This window comes from Moschus berezovskii, chromosome 7 (assembly GCF_049115385.1).
Source record: "Moschus berezovskii isolate FMDL1 chromosome 7, NW_MosBer_1.0, whole genome shotgun sequence".
Lineage (NCBI taxonomy): Eukaryota > Metazoa > Chordata > Mammalia > Artiodactyla > Moschidae > Moschus > Moschus berezovskii.
Window position 1 is genome coordinate 73,248,944 of NC_142466.1, and position 21,525 is coordinate 73,270,468.

Here is a 21,525-nt window from a genome sequence, read left to right on the forward strand (position 1 = left end):
TAAAAGAAAAACATTTTAATCATCATAGTGTACACATGATCTAAGCTTTTCTGTGAAGCTTTAGTTGTGCATATTTCTAAAACCCATTTGGAATGTGTAACTATCTCAAAGGTGTTCTGTTTTGATACTGATTGCTGCAATAGTGGATACATTTTGATTCCCTGCAATTGCTGTTACCTCTTCAGAGTGAACCTAGGTCCCTACCACCGTAGACAAGAATAGTTATCAAAATGCAAAGGGACAGTAAAAACAGATGCTCAGCTTTTGATTTCAATTAACTTAGAATAATACTTGATGATATATAAGCATGTTTTTCTTACCCTGGAGATAAGAAAGAACCTCTAAATAAGGGAGGGAAAAGGTAAAATCTACTGATTACCCATCCTGATTAATTTATACACATGATGGCCTTGAAAACTGTCTTCCAAGGACATGAATCATTCCCTTTCCCAGGATGATGTGAAGAAATGTCCAAGTTAAGGCACAAAACTGAAGAGTTGCAAGAAAACTTCTGACAACATTGAACACGTGTACTCAGCGCCCGCCCTGAGCTGACACAGCTGGGATCATTACAGATTGTGAATCTGAACACCTCCCTCCCATGGTCGGGGGCACTTTTTCGGGTGGGGAACCAAACCCTTGAAAGAAGCAAATCAAATACGTGGCATGTTATAAGGCAGTGGGTGCTGTGAAGCAGAACAAAGCAGGGAATGGGGCACAGACTGCAGAAGGATGGGTTACAATTTTAAATAGAGAGATCAGGAAAAGACTCAGTTGGAAAGTTGACATTTGCACTTATTACATCAAAGCAGCAGCAATGAGACAAGAGGAGGTGGAGCCTTCAGGGGGAGGGAGGAGACAAGGGCAGAAGGCATACAGCCACAGGGAGCCTGGCCTGTTGGACAGACCCAGGTGGAAGGACCAGGAGGTGGCCTTTCCTCAAGTCATGTGGCTGGAAAGGGGCTGGTCCAGATTTCACACAGTTAGGACCTTTAACCATCATGGTGCACCAAGGGGAGGCAAGGAGACCAGTTAGGACTTTGCTCTAGTGCCAAAGATGGTGGTGATGGTGGGGAGCAGGGTAGGAGAGGAGGAGGAGAGAAAGATTGCTTTAGAACCACTGGACTGGATATGGACAGAAAGAAAGAGAGGCATCAAGCAGGGCTCCCGTGTTTGGATCTGACCCCTGGAAGGAAGGTGCAGTTATGGTTTATGGAGATGGAAAATTCTTGGGAAGGGCCATGTTTTAATGGAAGACCAGGATTCCAGTTGTGAGCATGTGAAGTTTGGTTTGCCTGTTGGTCATTTAATTAGATAGTAGGGATCTCTTGTTTATAAAAACAAGTGTAATATATCTTCTTAAAGCCTACTGGGTGGTTATAATATCCTTGGAAATACAAACTTAAAAAAATATAATTTGGACTGTGACTTTACAAATTAGCCTGACCAGCAGGCTGTCTTTTGCTTTATTGTCAGTAGTGGACACTGTCCAGCAGAATGAGGCTTTTCCAGGTCTCTACATATTTGTCCCCCTAGGAAAGCTCTGCTTTCTACAGAAGGATCCTTTGGCAGCATCCAGGAAAGGCTGTATTATTATTATTAAGCTTCTGTACAGATGCTTAGGATTTTCCAGGTGGCGCTAGGCTAAAGAACTGGGCTGCCAAGGCAGGAGACATAAGAGATGTGGGTTTGATCCCTGGGTCGGGAAGATCCCCTAGAGGAGGGCATGGCAATTCACTCCGGTATTCTTGGCTGGAGAATCCCATGGACAGAGGAGCCTGGGAGGCTCCAGCCCATGGGGTCACAAAGAGTCAGACACGACTGAACACAGCACAGCCCAGAGATGCTTATTTGCACACAGGTTTAGAAACCACAGTTGTGAAGCTGAGGAGCTTTGATTTCAGTGAGCACAGCCTCCTCTATCTTCAAAAAATTAAAACGGAAAGGGAGTAAAGGGCATCACTCAATGGAGAAATAAGACTAATGGAGATGTAAAATTTTGGTGCTGCTATTCATTTCACAGTCCAAGCAATTATTCTGTTGTTCCTATTAATGTAGGTTGCTGTGGGTGAGGTTGCATGATCCATCATTGAATCCTTGTGGCTGTGATTTGTCCACAATGCAACAAGAATTGTTCACATGTATTAAGATAAAGTCTAAGACATTAAATCTCTAAAGTAAATATTTTCTAAACACTCTAACTTAATCTTGGAAAGTTTTAAGAGCTCTACAGTGTATGTGTATGTGTGTGTGTGTGTGTGTGTGTGTTCATGAAAGTCATTGCTAATAATTTAATGATTTACATTGATATGTAAATGTCTATTATTAAAGCATACTTAGTAACTATGCCTTTATATTACATTGCAAATGAACAAACATTAAGTCCAGATTATTGTATCACTATGACTTTTGCATAATTAAGTTTTTTAGAGAAGTTTGTGGTTGCCTAACTCTCATCTGAAACTCCTGGAATTAGTATAGTCTTGTTCTATGTGAAAAGATTAATGTTCTAAGAGTTCTATAATTGCAATTAAGGTGGAACATCAAATGGATCATGGAGATAGAGTGCAGGAGTTAAATATTACAGTGAAGATTTCCAAATAATTTTAAATGCCAAGGATTTTTACAAAACTCAAAGCCATAAAGAAAGCAGTGTGCTGAAGACATACAGGCCAAATGACCAATGACTACCTCCAACAGCTAGGCAACAAAATATTTAGCTGAAAAATTTAAAAATCCAGATTGTTCCTGGAGAAAATCCAAAGAATGAGCCAGGGTTATAGCTCAGTGGTAATGAATCTGCCTGCCAATGCAGGAGACTTGGGTTAGATCCCTGGGTCTGGAAAATCCCTTGGAGTAGAAAATGGCAACCCACTCCAATATTCTTGCCTGGAGAATCCCTTGAACAGAGGAGCCTGGTGGGCTACAGTCCACGGGGTCACAAAGAGCTGGACACCACTGAGCACGCACACACACATAGCTAAATAGTTCTTACTGATCCAGGGGTCACATGAGTTGCCCTCAAAGTCTTTGTATTGATAGAGGAAAGATCTTAGGGTCCTGATTCTGTTCTTCCAACCTGGAAATATTTATGTTATAATAATTTCTCCTTCTCCATAAGGCTTCAGTGCCTGTGGACAATTAAACATTCTTTAATTATTCAAAAAAACAAGTACTAAACTAACACTTGGAAAAATGTACCCAAAACAAAATTCTAAACCAATGATTAAAATTAAATCCTTGGTAATAGCCTTCAGAAATGTAATCCTAGGACCTACAAGAAGTCTTACAAAAAGACACTCTTCAAGTCTTTTTTAGTACCTTTAGTACTGAGACATCCAAAACAAGACAAAATATGGAAACTATTTTGAATGGACTGCTTGTAAAATTTGTTGACGGGTCTATTCCCTTTCTAAACAGAAGGAGCAGAACACAATTTCTTCCATGAAAATATGAGGAAGGTCACTATCTCTCCCCACTGAGATGGAGATGTTTGTGTCCATACTATACCCAGAATGTTAGTATTAGTCATTCAGTCAGCCTAACTCACTGTGACCTTATGGACTGTAACCCTCCCAGCTCCTCTGTCCATGGAATTCTCCAGACAAGAACACTGGAGTGGATAGCCATTCCTCCTCCAGGGGTTCTTCCCAATGCAGGGATCAAACCTGTATCTCCTGCATTGCAGGCAGATTCTTTACAAACTAAGCCACCAAAGAAGCCCCAGGGTAGTCGTTTGCTATTATAACGTCAAAAACTGGGTCTAAGACACTGCACTGTGAGAATGATTGTTGCTGGAAGAAAATGGGTTGCAGTCAGAGCAGTGACTCAATTTCCAGTCCATAAGAATCCCTGGAGACTTAATGAACAAGCTGAGGACTGGGTCTATTGCCTCCCTGACCATTCCCGCTTCAGATCTTAATTTATTGGCTAGCCAGTTAATAATGCAGCACTTTTTACTCATTATTATTGCTGAGTCACTCGCCTTCATGCAAACCAAGCAGTTGTGTTTCTTTTCTTTTCTTGAGACATAGTTGAGTTACAAGGTTGTGTTAATTTCAGGTGTACAACAAAATGATTTAGTAGTACAGACATATATATCTATTTTTTCAGATTTTTTTCCCCTTATAGGTTATTACAAAATATTGAATATAGTTTCCTGTGTTGTATAGTAGGTCCTTGTTGATTATCTATTTTATATATAGTAGTGTGTATTATGTTGTTGGTTCAGTAGCTCAGTTGTGTCTGACTCTCTGCAACCTCATGGACTGCAGTACTCCAGCCTTCCCTGTCCTTCACTATCTCCCGAAGTTTGCTCAAACTCATGTCCATTGAGTTGATGATGCCATCCAACCATCTCATCCTCTGTCACCCCCTTCTCCTCCTGCCCTCAATCTTTCCCAGCATCAGGGTCTTTTCCAATGAGTCAGTTCTTCGCTTTAGGTGGCCAGAGTATTGGAGCTTCAGCATCAGTCCTTCCAATGAATATTCAGGGCTGATTTCCTTTAGGATTGACTGGTTTGATCTTGCTGTCGAAAGAACTCTCAAGAGTCTTCTCCAGCACCACAATTCAAAAGCACCACTTCTTCAGTGCTCAGCCTTCTTTATGCTCCAACTTTCACATCCGTGACTACTGGAAAAACCAAAGCTTTGACTGTCCAGACCTTTGTTGGAAAAGTAATGTCTCTGCTTTTTAATACACTGTCTAGGTTTGTAGTATGTATATTTTGAATCTAAAAAATGATACAAATGAACTTATGTACAAAATATAAATAGACTCACAGACATGGAAAAGAAAATTGTGATTACCAAAGGTGAAAGGCGGGTATAAATTAGGAATTTGAGATTAAAATATCTGCAGTTGGGTTTCTTCAACAGTCATTTTCCTGTGTCAGAAATTGTGTCAGTTCTCCTGCACTGTGGTTTAGCAAAGGGCAGTCAGTCCAGTTGTCTTACACACAACACAAGCTATTTTTGGTGGGTGAGAAGTAGATTTATTAATATAAGAACACTTATAAGAGATGTAAGCAGTAAAGAGAGGGGCCTCTGCCAAGCTATTTTTTTAAGTCCTTTATAGACTGGGTGCTGATAGCCCCACACTGCTGTATGTTGAACGTTTGTTTATTAGTATAGATTTTCTTCCTTTCTTCTCTCTTTTGCTTGAATTCCTGTCTCGGCATAACCAAACAGCTCCCTTTTCAGTTGTCCATTCAGTTCATGCAGTCCTTCAATCGTACACACTTTATACTATGAACTTGCAGGCACTAAGCTATATGTGAGGAATGAAAAGGAAGTTAACTGTTCTCATAGACCTTCAGATGAATGAGATAGACAGATGTTAATTCAACTAACTAACAATGTTATGAATATCGTAAGTTCTACATTTGCTATTTGAAGCAGATACCGCGCTTGTTGGAAATTTGTCAAGAAGAAGTGGTTAAGTATAGACTGGAGAGTTCTTTCATGAAGAAAAGCATAGTTGCTGCAACATATATTTTCTTTGCTTGTAAAAAGTTGGGATTTCATTTTTCTCTGCTTTGCTTTTGAAAATTGAGATTGGCAGGAAGCATAGCATTATTGTGCATTCATTACATGTGGCAAGTTTTGTTTGGAAGTAGTGTTTCTTACAAAATATTTTTTTAAGTTGAAATGTTGAAATTTTTAAGGAAAATGAAAGAAGACCTGCACTTTGATGATTATCATACATAGTGAACCTGCGTTTCTTTTATACTGGCTTTTGCCTGGAAAGAACTCTTTTCCACCTCCACTGGGGAGACATTATTCTGGTTTGTTTCTTGACACTTCTAAAGGTAGTTTGTAAAACATGCAGCGTGGTGTGGTTGGCGATGCAGAATTTCTGGGGCAGGTCCAGTCATTGTGCCCAAAGGGTAAAAAAACAAATGCTTCAAATAAACTTATTTTCCTGCTCTTCTGTCAGCCACGCAGTCTGCCCCAACCTTGTGTGTAGGCATAGTGAATGGTCTGGATGAACAATAAAAATATAGATGCTCAGAGAGCAGCTTGGCCAGAAACATGCTGGGTTCATGGCCTTAGCATTCAAAGGTGGCTAGAATGATGGCATTTGGCCTTCAGTTCAGTTCAGTTCAGTCGCTCAGTCGTGTCCGACTCTCTGCGACCCCATGAATCACAGCACGCCTGGCCTCCCTGTCCATCACCAACTCCCGGAGTTCACTCAAACTCATAGAGTCCACAGAGTCGGTAATGCCATCCAGCCATCTCATTCTCGGTCGTCCCCTTCTCCTCCCGCTCCCAACATTTCCCAGCATCAGAGTCTTTTCCAGTGAGTCAACTCGTCGCATGAGGTGGCCAAAGTATTGCAGTTTCAGCTTTAGCATCAGTCCTTCCAATGAACATCCAGGATTGATCTCCTTTAGAATGGACTGGTTGGATCTCCTTGCAGTCCAAGGGACTCTCAAGAGTCTTCTCCAATACCACAGTTCAAAAGCAACAATTCTTCGGCGCTCAGCTTTCTTCACAGTCCAACTCTCACATCCATAACATGACCACGGGAAAAACCATAGCCTTGACTAGACAGACCTTGGTTGGCAAAGTAATGTCTCTGCTTTTCAATATGCTATCTAGGCTGGTCATAACTTTCCTTCCAAGGAGTAAGCGTCTTTTAATTTCATGGCTGCAATCAGCATCCTCAGTGATTTTGGAGCCCAAAAAAATAAAGTCTGACACGGTTTCCACTGTTTCCCCATCTATTTCCCATGAAGTGATGGGACCAGATGCCATGATCTTCGTTTTCTGAATGTTGAGCTTCAAGCCAACCTTTTCACTCTCCTCTTTCACTTTCATCAAGAGGCCTTTGAGTTCCTCTTCACTTTCTGCCATAAGGGTGGTGTCATCTGCATATCTGAGGTGACTGATATTTCTCCCAGCAATCTTGATTCCAGCTTGTGCTTCTTCCAGCCCAGCGTTCCTCATGATGTACTCTGCATATGAGTTAACTAAGCAGGGTGACAATATACAACCTTGACGTACTCCTTTTCCTATTTGGAACCAGTCTGTTGTTCCATGTCCAGTTCTGACTGTTGCTTCCTGACCTGCATACAGGTTTCTCAAGAGGCAGGTCAGGCGGTCTGGGATTCCCATCTCTTTCAGAATGTTCCACAGTTTATTGTGATCCACACAGTCAAAGGCTTTGGCATAGTCAATGAAGCAGAAATAGATGTTTTTCTGGAACTCTCTTGCTTTCTCCATGATCCAGCAGATGTTGGCAATTTGATCTCTGGTGCCTCTGCCTTTTCTAAAACCTGCTTGAACATCTGGGAGTTCACGGTTCACATATTACTGAAGTCTGGCTTGGAGGATTTTGAGCATGACTTTACTAGCGTGTGAGATGAGTGCAATTGTGCGGTAGTTTGAGAATTCTTTGGCATTGCCTTTCCTTGGGATTGGAATGAAGACTAGTCGATCTGATCACATGGGCCATAGCCGAACGTGGTCCACTGGAGAAGGGAATGGCAAACCACTTCAGTATACTTGCCTTGAGAACCCCATGAACAGTATCAAAGGGCAAAATGATAGGCTACTGAATGAGGAATTCCCCAGGTCAGTAGGTGCCCAGTATGCTACTGGAGATCAGTGGAGAAATAACTCTAGAAGGAATGAAGGGATGGAGCAAAAGTAAAAGCAATACCCAGTTGTGGATGTGACCGGTGATAGAAGCAAGGTCCGGTGCTGTAAAGAGCAATATTGCATAGGAACCTGGAATGTTAGGTCCATGAATCAAGGCAAATTGGAAGTGGTCAAACAGAAGATGGCAAGAGTGAACATAGACATTCTAGGAATCAGTGAATTAAAATGGACCGGAATGGGTGAATTTAACTCAGATGACCATTATATCTACTACTTTGGGCAGGAATCCCTTAGAAGAAATGGAGTAGCCATCATGGTCAACAAAAGAGTCCGAAATGCAGTACTTGGATGCAATCTTAAAAACGACAGAATGATTTCTGTTCGTTTCCAAGGCAAACCATTCAATATTACAGTAATCCAGGCCTATGCCCCAACCAGTAATGCTGAAGAAGTCGAAGTTGAATGGTTCTATGAAGACCTACAAGACCTTTCAGAACAAACACCCAAAAAAGATGTCCTTTTCATTCTAGGGGACTGGAATGCAAAAGTAGGAAGTCAAGAAACACCTGGAGTAACAGGCAAATTTGGCCTTGGAGCATGGAATGAAGCAGGGCAAAGGCTAATAGAGTTTTGTCAAGAGAACGCACTGGTCATTTGGTCTTCAGCATTTACTAAATACGGAATTAGAGGCGCAGAGATTTTTTTTTTTTACTTTTCTAAGACCATTCCTCCTCTGTGGCTCAGCAGTAAAGAATCCTCCTGCAATACAAGAGATGTAGCAGGAGCTTCAAGTTCAATCCCTGGGTCAAGAAGATTCCCTGGAAAAGAAAATAGCAACCTACTCTATATTCTTGCCTGGAAAATCCCTGGGACAGAGGAGGCTGGTGGGCTACAGTCCATGGGGTTTCAAAGAGTTGGACATGACTTAGTGACTAGACAAGATCATAGATTATAGCCCATATCTCTTATTGACCATGACCTTGTACTCTGTCTGTACCTAATTTTATGAATGAATTATATAATGTGCTCTCTGAGAAAATTATTTTGCTCTGGAGCTGTATGATGGGCTGACACACAAGCGGAGACACTAATATCTTCCAAAAACAGCTCCTAGGAGGTTCCAGATATGGGGCCAGGCACATACATATATTGCCTGAAGACAACGTAAGTCATGTTGAGTAATGTCCATTCTTGATAAATAGCAGATGTCTGCCCTTATGAATGAGCAGACACACATTCAGCATGACCCAGTAAGTGAAAATATCATCCTCTGAAATCCCAAGAAAGAAGGCTGTGAAGTAGCTACATTCCCTTGAAGCTATCAAGTTGTATCCTATAGCATTTTCTTGTGTTCAAAATATTAAAGTAAGCCAGAAAAGCCTCAAGGCCCCAGAATTATGGCAGGAAGGGCAACCCTTATGAGGATGCTCTTATAAATATTTATCAGGAGGGATCTGAGATGTGGGGCCAGGATGAATGCCTTGTCTGGGCCCCCCAGGGCCTGGCAACTGTCTCGTTAGAGCTGTCATTGCTTCCCTTCAGTAAAATGCACACATCAGTCATCCTCAGCTTTGACAAACAGGTGACATTGCAGGGACCAGGGCCTCTGCAGTCTAGGGCAGGGCCAGGTGAGAGCTGACCATCATCTGCCTTAGGACACCCTCTGAACATCTGGAGCAGTGGGCTTGGCCTTTACTGGCCCTATGAGCACATAAATGACCAGGATCCAATTCTGTTTTCATTGGAAATGTAGGAGAGGGCTCAGGTGAGTAAGACTGTCTGGGAAAATTGCAGACCTTAGCACTCTTTGAGAAGTTTACTCAGAAAGCTCAATGACTTACACTGTATTACTTAGAAATGTGTGGCTAAATTACAATTTCATGAATTTAGTTTTGCAAGTGAGTTTTTCTAGACTTCCATTTCCTTATCTGTGTGGCAAGAGGGTTGAGTTGAATTAAAAAGTGAAAGCTAGTTGTAATGATATTTCTCTCTGTATAGTAACACAATTTCTAAGAAGGCTGTCTTGGGTCTCTATTGTTGTGTTCAGTCCCTAAGTCGTGTCTGACTCTTAGCAACTTCATGAACTGCAGCATGCCAGGCTTCCCTATGCTTCATGATCTCCCTCAGTTTGCTCAAATTCATGTCTATTGAGTTGCTGGTGCCATGCAACCATCTCATCCTCCATCATCCCCTTCTCTCTGTGCCTTCAGTCTTTCCCAGATTAGGGTCTTTCCCAGTGAGTCAGTTCTTCACATCTGGTGACCGAAGTATTGGAGCTTCAGCTTCAGCATCAGTCCTTCTAATGAATATTCATGGTGGATTTCCTTTAGGAGTGATTGGTTTGATCTCCTTGCAGTCCTTGCTGTTGATCAGGAGACTCTAGTTCTTCCTCACTTTCTGCCATTGGGTGGTATCATCTGCATATGTAAGGTTATTGATATTTCTCCATTGTAGTATTCAGATTATCTTTGTGGGTTCAGGAATGGCTGCTAGTGTTTACATCTGTCTATCCTTATTTATCACCCTGATTGCATCTTCTTGACTAGCTCTATCTGGAGACAGATGTGACAAATTAAATCATCTGGTATTTTGCCTTCTCAGTCTTCTCAGAAAATGTACCCACTTCTCATCAGAAGAAACAAAGGTAGCTGGCTTAATTTCTGAAAGTGTTCTATTTGGACACAAATGTAAAATGCTGGGCTTGATGAAGCACAAGCTGGAATCAAGATTGTCAGGAGAAATATCAATAACCTCAGATATGCAAATGATACCCTCCTTATGGCAGAAAGTGAAGAAGAACTAAAGAGCCTCTTGATGAATGTGAAAGAGGAGAGTGAAAAAGTTGGCTTAAAACTGAACATTCAAAAAACTAAGATCATGGCATCCGGTCCCATCATTTCCTGGCAAATAGATGGGGAAATGAAACAGTGACAGACTTTATTTTCTTGGGCTCCAAAATCACTACAGATGGTGATTGCAGCCATGAAATTAAAAGGAGCTTGTTCATTGGAAGAAAAGCTATGACAAACCTAGACAGCATATTAAAAACTAGAGACGTTGCTTTGCCAACAAAGGTTCATCTAGTTGAAGCCATGGTTTTTCCAATAGTTACGTATGGATGTGAGAGTTGGACTATAAAGAAAACTGAGTGCCAAAGAATTGATGCTTTTGAACTGTGGTGTTGAAGAAGACTCTTGAGACTGCAAGGAGATCCAACCAGTCCATCCTAACACCAGTCCTGAATATTCACTGGGAGGACTGATGCTGAAGCTGAAACCTCAGTACTTCAGCCACCTGATGCAATGAACTGACTCACTGGAAAAAACCCTGATGCTGGGAAATATTGAACACAGGAGAAGGGAATGACAGAGGATGAGATGGTTGGATGGCATCATCAACTCAATGGACATGAGTTTGAGCAAGTTCCAGGATTTGGTGACAAACAGGGAAGCCCTGCATGCTTCCCTGGGGGTCCCAAAGAGTTCATGAGTCCCTGGGGCCCCAAAGAGTCCCAAAGAATCCATGGGGTCCCAAAGAGTCACACATGACTAAGCCACTGAACTAACTGACTGGACACAAATTGGACTTCATTTCAGGCATCTGTGGGAGAAGGAATTTTTACTTTCACTTTCTTTGAGGTTAATTTCCAGATCATGAGTGATGAACCCACCAACTATGAAGGCATCAGATTTTTCATAATGAAGCGTTATTTTCTGTCTACTTCTCAGAGAAATGGAAATGAGTATAGTAGATATGCTTTCAATGTATATTTACCTGAATGTGTAAAATAAAGAGCTGGTTCTTTTTCCATAACTGATTGTTTTGCTATAAAAGACTCCTTGTATAGTCCAGAGGTCTATTATAAAGTGTAAGAAGTGTTGCCAGTTGCAAAGTGGATATAACTTTGCAAAAAGTAAAAGCAAATCAAACTGAAGGATGACATATGATATGGTCAGTGTGGTTATTATGAAACATCAAACAAAACCAGCAAATTAACTTGGCTACAGGTTCATTTGTCCAGGCAAAATGGCTGACCAAGTGCCACCAATGGTCTCCCTGGTCCTGTGCAGAGGAAAGACCCCACTGAGTTCAATTAACATGTTCTGAAAGGGTCTAGTTTAACGATAGTTCAAAATTCGTGTTTAAATTTGCCCATGATTAAAAAGTAGCTCAGTTGGTAAAGAGTCTGCCTGCAATGCAAGAGACCTGGGTTCGATCCCTGGTTGGGAAGATCCCCTGGAGAAGGAAATAGCAACTCACTCCAGCATTCTTGCCTGGAGAATCCCACAGACAGAGGAGCCTGGCAAGCTACAGTCCATGGGGTTGCAAGAGTCGGACACGACTTAGCGACTAAACCACCACCACCACCAAAATTAATTGCTTCAGATCCAAAATTGTGCTTCAGACTACCTTGAATAACAGCTAAATTGAGCAAACTCCAGGAGATAGTGGTGGACAGAGGAACCTGGCCTGCTGTAGTCCTTGGGTTGAAAAAAGTTGTACACAACTTAGTGACTGAACAATTTTTCCATCACGCTGGTCACTTTAATTCATTAGTCTGTCTCCTTGTGCTTGAAAATTGAAGTTATGTGGCATGGCAAAGGCTCATGGTTTTGAAATCTATGAAAATAATATGTTGTGGAATATTAGAGAAATATAATGTATTGTTGTTGGAGTCTTTTAAATAATATTTCTAGAAAGAGCAGTCATTTAAAGTATTTTTCAGAAGAGCAGTTTTGAGTTTCCTTTCAACTGTTTCCTTCTCTCCACTCAAAAAGATTTCTATTATTATACCTTAACCATGCAAGACCATAAATCTATCATACTGACCACTAGCCTATATGAACCATTCAGGCACATCATTTTTCTTTGTGCCCTAAGCCATGAAAATAAATGACACAGTGGCACTGGAACTGATGAACTCCCAAGCCTAACACAGTCTTCTGCATGACTCCCTGTACCTTCATTTTGTTTGATGGAAGAAACCCTGGGGGTGAATGGGAGTAGGTAATTATCAAAAATAATACCAGACCCATTTAAGTAATTTTCCAGGAAAAGTTTGAAATATAAAATGTCTAGTGAAAACATGATTAAGGAGGAAACAAAATCTATGGATTTCAAGTTGCCATGGGAACACTCACAGCCCCCTCTAGTGAGCAGATAGGTGGGTGATCCGTTAAGTCCTTTTTTAACTGAATATAAAACTACATTGGTCATGTTGACTCACAGTTTGCTCCTGTTCTTGCTAATTTTTGCATATTTTATGATGCTTTTTCCCATAGGCTTTGAACCAGAGTTTTTTCCATGGCCCTTGGGGTTCTTTTCTGAGTCTCTCGATGTATTTCATGTGTTAAGGGCTTGTGAGCACCAGCATATCTGTTAGGTTTTTCCCAGACCCACATCCCCAGGGTAGGAAAGGAACAGGGACCTGTGGGGACCCCTAAGTGAATTCCTTGTGTTATTGTTTTGGCTTTTTGCTCTTTTGCTCATATATTAATTATTAAGAAATAATATAAACTCAATAAGACTGTTTCCTGCTCTGTAATATAGAAAGTTTGTGTGTAGACTGGTCATTTATCAAATACATATTATAGAGAAAGTTAAATGGCATTATAGAGATAGTTGAATTAAGGTAGCTTAAACTCAGCCTTTTAGCACTGAGCCATGGCCTTCTATACTGTGGGAGCTTCTATACTTTAATGGTGGCAGGTATATTTGGGGGAGGTATGTATCGTGGGATGTATATTGAGGGGAAGATAAAAGAAATCAAGTTGTTTTTCTTCTGTTATAAACATTATGAAGTGTGCATTGTTTTTTAAATCTCTTTGAAAAATATAGGTAATCAATGTAATAGAAATATGTGAGAATTTTCCAACAGAGATTCATGTAGCTATGATTACTGCTGGGATAGTCATATTCCTAGGCACTGTGTTTTTTTAGTGCTGGCCATTCAACAGGTTGCTGACACACTACTAGTTAATTTTTGTCAAAAATACTTAGTTTCTGTTATTTTGCATGATCATGTTTGCAGCTTATATTCCTCAAATATGTCTTTTACACATTTCTCTGATTATCAGAGGAAAAGACGCTCAGTCAGATGAGAAATATACTTGTAAAAAGATAAATATATACACAGTAACCTTTGGCTTTCTCTTTATAGTAATGGAAAGAAAAATATTAGGGCCATAAAGTTATATTTATAACTTTGAGTATTATAATGCAGAATTTTAAAAATTGTCTGCCTGACAATGTTGCCTATAATAATGGTAGTGAAAACTTCAATAAAGAGAATCCCTCCTGTTAAACATTTTGAGAATTCCACTCATTGATTCTAATTGCAAAGAGATCTGATGACTGCAAAAAAATAAAAGAAAACTTAGTTCAGATGCTCTGCTTTCCATATTTACATTTAATGATTCCATCCTCACTGTGGTCTCCTTTCTTTCTCCCAACCCTTCTTCTGCCCACCAGACACTGCATGGACCTCAGTGCAGCATAACGGCTCCCACTTGGTCAAGGTCAAAAGCTTGAATGGAGAAAGCCCCCATCCAGTATTTTTCAAGTACATAGCCAGCATGGACCAGCTCCAGACCATCATTGACTATGCAGACAACTGCCAACAGGAGCTGACTTTCCACTGCAAGAAGTCAAGGCTTTCAACTCCCCAAGGTGAGTAGTCAGAATAATTAGACATCATGAGCTATTGTCCCCACAGGTCACAATGGCTTGCCACAGATGCATGAGACTCTGTGCCCATAGCACCCAGGTCACAATCTGAGATACTTTTTCTTGCAGCAAAGACCAAAATCTTTGCCCTAAGCCATAAATGATCTGAAGTTCCCTCCCATCCCCAGACTCAGCTGGGCAACTGAGCAGTAAAAGTCTCTTAAAGAGGCCCCTGGAGGGCTCAGTACTCATCTGCCATAAAGGGCAGGGACATCTCAATCCTGTGGTATCTTGGGAAGCATTGCTGACAACAACATGGCTTACTTATCTGGAGATGATTATTTGGTGAGATCCTTTTTCCTATGCTGAATGTGATTAGTGTCTTGGCTAAATATAAAGTAGGGAAAAATGTTGGTATCACTAGTTCTTTCACACATTAAGTACTAGTAGTTTATTTTACATATCTTTTCTTCTTTTGAAAATTTTTAGTTTTGATTTTCTATTTTCTTCCTTTGAAATACCTCATTTTGTTGGAATGTGCAACCTGCCTGCACGAAGCATGAAACTACTTGGCTTTCTGGAGGCTGGCCTGCCACTCCTCTGATCAGGCATCTGGGGACTGGAATGAGCAGAGAGTGCTAGGCAGGTCCTCAGAGTTCAGGCTTGTCATTCAGTAGCTATGGGACTTAGGAAATCATTTTTTCTGAGTCTTCAGGGCTAAGGCACTAACTCTGCTAGAACCTAATTGCACCATACCTATAAATGGCATGAAGTAAATGCTATTTATTTGCATCTCTCTGGTTTATTTAATTTATAGTTAGTGCTAGTCGGTTTGGTGCTTACTGTTAGTTGATTGCTAACTAGATTGCTAATTAGATCTATTGCCAAATAGATCACTGAACTAAAATTCTATGTTCCCAGAAGAATGAGAAAGCTGCCTCCGGGAGAGTATTGTTCATGGGTTCTCTAACCAGGGAAAACAAGGCAAAGACAGAGTAGCATTGAAACCAACCACTAACAAAGCCATAAAACAAAGGTACCCCGTGAGCCAGGGAGCAACTCATACACAGAAGCAGATGGTCTATTCCAGAACTTGGACGTGACCCAGATCACCAAAGGATTCCCACCTGGAAGGCCAGTGTCTATTTGTTTCTGGTTACTCAATTATTAGCCCTTTGATATAAATACATAAAATAGCACCACCACCACCACCAACAGGTATTTAAATACGTATTAATTGAGGCTAGGGGAAAAGATGGAAAGAGAAAAGACTTATAAACTTGATAAACACCTACTAAAGAAGCAAAATAAAGGACTTCATTAAATATACATGCTCAAGTTATTTGCATTTCTTATATGCTGCTGCTGGAGAATTTTTAGTACAAATTTAATTTAAACAAATTCATTGCAGACCTACATATTTCCAGATGTGCTTAATTAAGGTTGAGATGAGGCAGGCAAACAGTGTAGCCTGATACACCTTAAAATTTTTGCACTGATTTGCTTGGTATTATCAATAGACACAAGTGAGCATGCAGAGCTTTGATGTTACACTTGTGTGGAAGGAGTGAAAACCACAAAGCCTGGATCCCTCGTTGCTGCTGTTTAGTTGCTAAGTCTTGTCTGACTTTTTGCGACCCCACAGACTGTAGCTCCCCAGGCTCCTCTGTCCATAGGATTTTCCAGGCAAGAAGACTGGAGTGGGTTACCATTTCCTTCTCCAGGAGATCTTCCCAACCCAGAGATCAAACCCGTTACTCCTGCATTGCAAGCAGATTCTTTACACTGAACCTGGGTCCCTCCTTAGATGGTTGCAATGTGAAAACAGCACAAGGGGACTGCAGTATGGGAATCAAGTGGCTTAGCAATTTTATAGGACAGATTGGGGGCCATCAGTCAAAATTCAGCCTTATCTCAAGAATTTTCCACCCTCATATTCTCAGAAGTTATCAGGAGACTGAGTGGTGGTGGTAATCTTGATATAACAAGCCTGGGTTCTCAGTGCAGCAGCCCTTGTGTTGATTTTGATTTCCAAGAGGGCTGGGGGGGAGCAGGGGGCCTAGGATCTTGCTCGGGTCCTGGGACATTTTTCCTTCAGTATCTTTAAGGTCTCTGTGTTACAGATAGTTTCGGGGATATGATTACAGGTGGCTAAAGAGGAAGTTGTGTGACTGTGTTGACTTTAGGAAACCGTTCCATCACCATACTATGAATGCTTAAGGCCAGTGGTTGGCGAGGGCAGTGACCAACAGGCTAAAATAATTGAGAAAGTGGAGCCTTGAACCCTGGTCATTGATATCTTTCCTGTTCCTTTTCATTTCAGCCTCTAATTCTTCTTCATGTTATTCCTAATGCTTTCTTATGCAAATTCTCTAGGTTACTCAAAGGAATTTTGAATGGAGCCACATACATTTTGTACCTTTAAGAACCCTTAATGGTTCTCATTTTAGAGAGAAAAATGTAAACACAGTTGTGCATTTGCATATAATGATTTCTTTGCTCTTCAATCAATGAAAGAAGATGTTGAATAATTACATTTTTAAGATGGAATTTTGAAAAATACCTATTAAATATTTATTAAATATTAAGCTGAAAAGATCTTCCACCCCCTAGAGATGTTTTCAACACATTTAAAAAAATGATGGTTGATATTGATTTCTTGGCTCACATTGCACCCACTGGGCCTGCAGTGCATGGTAATGAATGCAGTCTGTGTGTTTACAAGCTGGGAGGTTGTCAGCAGAAGCAAAAGTCTTATTGAATAGGGAGCCATAATGAGCAGTGGCGATTGTAAGTTAGGAAGAAGCTGCTACAGATTATTGGTGGGGGCCTGATGGGGACAACTTAAGAGTGTGAAAAGCACAGGCATCTTTACAGATTTAATGTCACTTCCATTCCCTGCTCCCCCCACTTCCCTGAATCTCTGTGTACTAGGGACTGTTTCCTCTCCACCTTCCTGTGTGCTCCACCTTTTCTGAACATCCTCCTCCAGGTGCTCTATAATCCCACAGTGGGGCTTCTGCAGCATCTTCAGCATAAATAAGCAATCTTGCAGAGCTAAGGCAGCCTCTGCTCCCGTCACTTAAGCGTTGCACTGAGGAGTGGGTTTTGCTGAAGATCCACTCTGTAGTTGTCTCAGATTTGCCCAAACCGAAAACTCACTTCAGGCATGAAGAAGACTGATTAGTGCCATTTCTTTAGTTTCCAAACAGAGTAACCCATTTAGTATAAGTACGTATCCCCAAGAAACGTTAAAGATATGCTAGGAAGTGCCAGTGTTTTTAGCTAATACATAAAGTGAAAGAATTCTATATTTTGCATAACATGAAACATTTTAATGGCATTTTATTAATAGCATCGCAAACAGAATTGAAATTCAATGTATAAATTATTCTGGTTTCTATTTTGATGACAGTTCTTTCTTGTACATTATTTCTGCAGAAATGATGTAATTGGAGTCCTCAAGATAAATATGTAAACATCATACTTGAATGAGTTAGGGACAATTTACTCATTTTCTGATAAAAGAAAAAAAAATGGTTAATGATGATATGACTTGACATTAAAGTATATATTTTTAAATAGTTGGGAGTCCTCCTACAAATGATCCTATTGCAGAGTTAAAATATAAAATATACTTCTAAAAGACTCTCTCTATGCTTTAAATAAAGAAGAGTAAGGGAACTATTTTGGGGAGGCAGGTAGTGGGGGTCAAAGTAGGTGTCACCTTTCTCATACTTGTCTTTCAGATGGAACCCCAGTGAGCTGGTGGGTTGGAAGAACCAATGAAACACACACTTACTGGGGAGGTTCTCAGCCTGATGCTCAAAAATGTACTTGTGGATTAGAGGGGAACTGCATTGATTCTCAATATTACTGCAACTGTGATGCTGACCGGAATGAATGGTGATTTCCATATAATTTCCCTGTGCAAACTGTAATTTTTTTGTTGCTTAAACTATGTACCTTAGGCAGATATTGGACATGACAGTACAATAAAGAGAATAAATTAAAGTATGCCCTAGCAACTTAAAAGTATAAGCTGTGATGTGTATAGTGTCATTAATCAGAGCCTAAAATATTAGGTAGCTATTTTTGTTTACTGGTGAGTAACTAAGCTTGTCTGTTCTATTTTTGTACTAAGACAAAATAGGAATGAATGTTTCCCATTCACTGAAAGTGAAATATAAGACTTCTTAAAGTTCATTCTGTTAATAAGATGACCACCCATGACTCACCTGGGATTATTTACTGACCTTCCTAAACTTTGAGCTGATTTCTTGAATGGCCACATAGGGGAAACCAGACAAGGCCTTGAGTCCATGAAAGAGAATACAGAGAACACAAAATTCTCCATGCAGCTAAAGGTCTCAGAAGACTGCTGCTGCTGACTACAAACCCCAAAAAAGTGAATGAGGACAGATCTTCTAGTTAGCAGTCTGAGTAGAAGAAAAAAATCTCCCTGAAAACTCATGTCTACAGATCTGCTCTCACATAGATTTGGTGCCCACATTGACATAACTTGGATGGTCCTTAAATTGGTTAACATGGCCACAGGTTGGCAGCACCAATGGCTCATCCTGAGATTACATGATATTCTCCCTGGAGACCTGCCCTCCCCCTTCACACAGGTCTCACAAGATTCCTACAGATAAAATGCTACCAAACATGAACTCACAATCCAGGGTTATACCACTCCAGAGGACACAAGTGAGAGGGAGAAGAAACCCCAAAGAGTAGATCCAGTATCTAAAAATCTCAGATTATGGATACGTTAAAAACATAAAATAAATATGTGAGCTGCTCAAAAAATTAAAACTGGAATTGAAACATGAGAATCTTCCAGTTAACAAAGAAGACTGTGATTTACCAAAGAACCAAATGAATGCTTAGAAATTAATATATTAGCATATATATCAATATATATATTAGAAATGAATATAGTATCATTAGCAATGACAATATTACTCAGTTTAAAACTTTGGGATCAGATATTAGTGGAAAATTTGTGTAAATTAAATGACACACAAAATGAACGGAGAAAAACAAAATGGGACCTAGGAAAGTGGTGACATTGAAGAGTCATGTGAAGAAGATTGACCACGTGTGTAATTAAAGTTTCAGAAGAAAAGATTTGAGATATAATAATTAAAAAGAGGTAGTACTCAAATCAGAGAAGGCAATGGCAAGCCACTCCAGTACTATTGCCTAGAAAATCCCATGGATGGAGGAGCCTGGTAGGCTGCAGTCCATGGGGTCGCTAAGGGTTGGACACGACTGAGCGACTTCACTTTCACTTTTCACTTTCACACATTGGAGAAGGAAATGGCAACCCACTCCAGTGTTCTTGCCTGGAGAATCCCAGGGACGGGGGAGCCTGGTGGGCTTCCGTCTATGGGGTCACACAGAGTTGGACACGACTGAAGTGACTTAGCAGCAGCAGCAGCAGCAGCAGCAGCAGTACTCAAATAGCTGAGAAATTTCCAGATTGAGAAAAATATTAAAATACCAAGCTAAAAGTAAATAAATAAAAGTAAATCCATATCTAGACACCCATGGTGAAATAAAAAACACTAAAGAGAATGTTTAAAGGAGGAGAAAGGAAAGGAAAGACATCCAGACAGCTGACCTTCCCTGACCAGCCCAGAGCCCAGCCCACAGAGGGTGGAGCATGCTCCTTATAGGGCAGAAGTGAAATACCTGTCAAACTCCCAGTGTTTACCAAGCTGATATTTTAAGAATGGGATAAAATTAAGATCTAGACAAACAGCACTGGAGAAATTTACCAGAAGCAGACTCCACAAAAGGGATTTTTTTTTAAGTAAGCCATATTTTTTTAATCACAGACCACTAAAAAGGTTTGTAGCATCTGTGAGATTTATTTTAACAGTTGCTAGGAAGAATTTGTTTTCTCAGTAAACACAACAAACCTTAGACAAAGTTTTTTTGATTGAGTCTTTGACGGTGTTACCATTAACACATGAGACCATTTGTTTCATTGTGATGGTCTCTATATTGACTGATTATACCAGCAACTTGTCCACCCATTAGCTATTGCAATGTTACCACACTTAAGTATTTTAAAGCTTCATGATCCTGTTTCTGCTATTTTTTGAAATTAAGACTTAAAAAAAAAAAAAATCCTCATGTAACCAGGACTGTTTTTCACAAAACAAAATAATGTAGAAATCTAAATGTTCTCCCCCTACAGCTTTTAAGATGAAATTACACAAAAGGGATTTTTAAGAATGGTTTTCAGAATGAAAGAAAGTGATATTACAAAGAAGGTTTCAGAAGCAGGAAGAAATATTGAGGAAAAAAATTGTAAGCATAAAGGTGGAAACCATGTACTGATAACATATGTATGAAGCTGAAACACAAGAAAGCAGTCAGATCCTATTAACAAAGATGATTGTGGTTTACGAAGGAACTAAAAGACTGCTTAGAAATAAAAATATTGTTGAAATTTAAACTTGTTTTGTAAATATTTATTATAATTAAATTGCTTAAAGTGTATATTTGAAATTTATGTAACCCTTAAAGAATTATTTCAATTCAGTAGAGGAAAGAAAGAAAAAATGGGATTTTAAAAACTTAGTTAATGCAAAAGAAGATCGAAGGTGAGATTGAAAAAGAAGAGAAAGCAACAAGCCTGAGATAAAAATGAACAATCATGCACAATAAATGTGACAAAAATAACCATTTAGATCCAGATCTCATATTACATCTTATTTGTACAAGTGGAAATATTGAAAACAAAGAATTACCAGCTAAATATCACAAAGTCAGTAAATTTTAAAGGTTTTTTAGGTGGACTAAGATCACTGTTACTATGTAATGATACTTCTTAATTTCACCAGAGAAAATTAACAATCCTAAACATGTATGCTTCCAATAAAAATGACTAGAAATATATATAGAAAAAATTTGACAGAAATGAAAGAAGAAATTCACAAATCAACCATGATAAGAATATCTGTTTGTAATTGGTAATCAAATGAACAAAAATTAGTAAGAACATAGAATATTTTCAAATTAAGTTAGCAGCTTGATTTGTTGGGAACATAAAATTATAGAACACATAATTTTCTCAAGCACATGATGTGCATTTCTGCAAACTGATTTTCCCAATGTTCCATAAAGCAAAACTCAAAAACTTTTAGTGTAGTTGTTATCCTATGGACAGTTTCTCTGACAGCAATGCAATTAGGTTAGAAATGAATAATAGAAAGCTAAAAAATATATTAGAGTTAA

The 21,525-nt window shown here is 39.8% G+C and overlaps 1 protein-coding gene across 3 annotated transcripts in view; it reads left to right on the forward strand.

Moving 5' to 3' along the window:
* LOC129557341 (contactin-associated protein-like 3) overlaps positions 1-21,525 on the forward strand; it is a 226,172-nt gene that overhangs the window by 156,024 nt on the left and 48,623 nt on the right. For all 3 annotated transcript variants that reach the window (XM_088837704.1, XM_055427898.2, XM_088837703.1), the window contains 2 exons: positions 14,077-14,274; positions 18,021-18,177. In XM_088837704.1, coding sequence (XP_088693830.1) covers positions 14,077-14,274; positions 18,021-18,177 — 355 coding nt within the window. The remainder of the gene's footprint in view (positions 1-14,076; positions 14,275-18,020; positions 18,178-21,525) is intronic.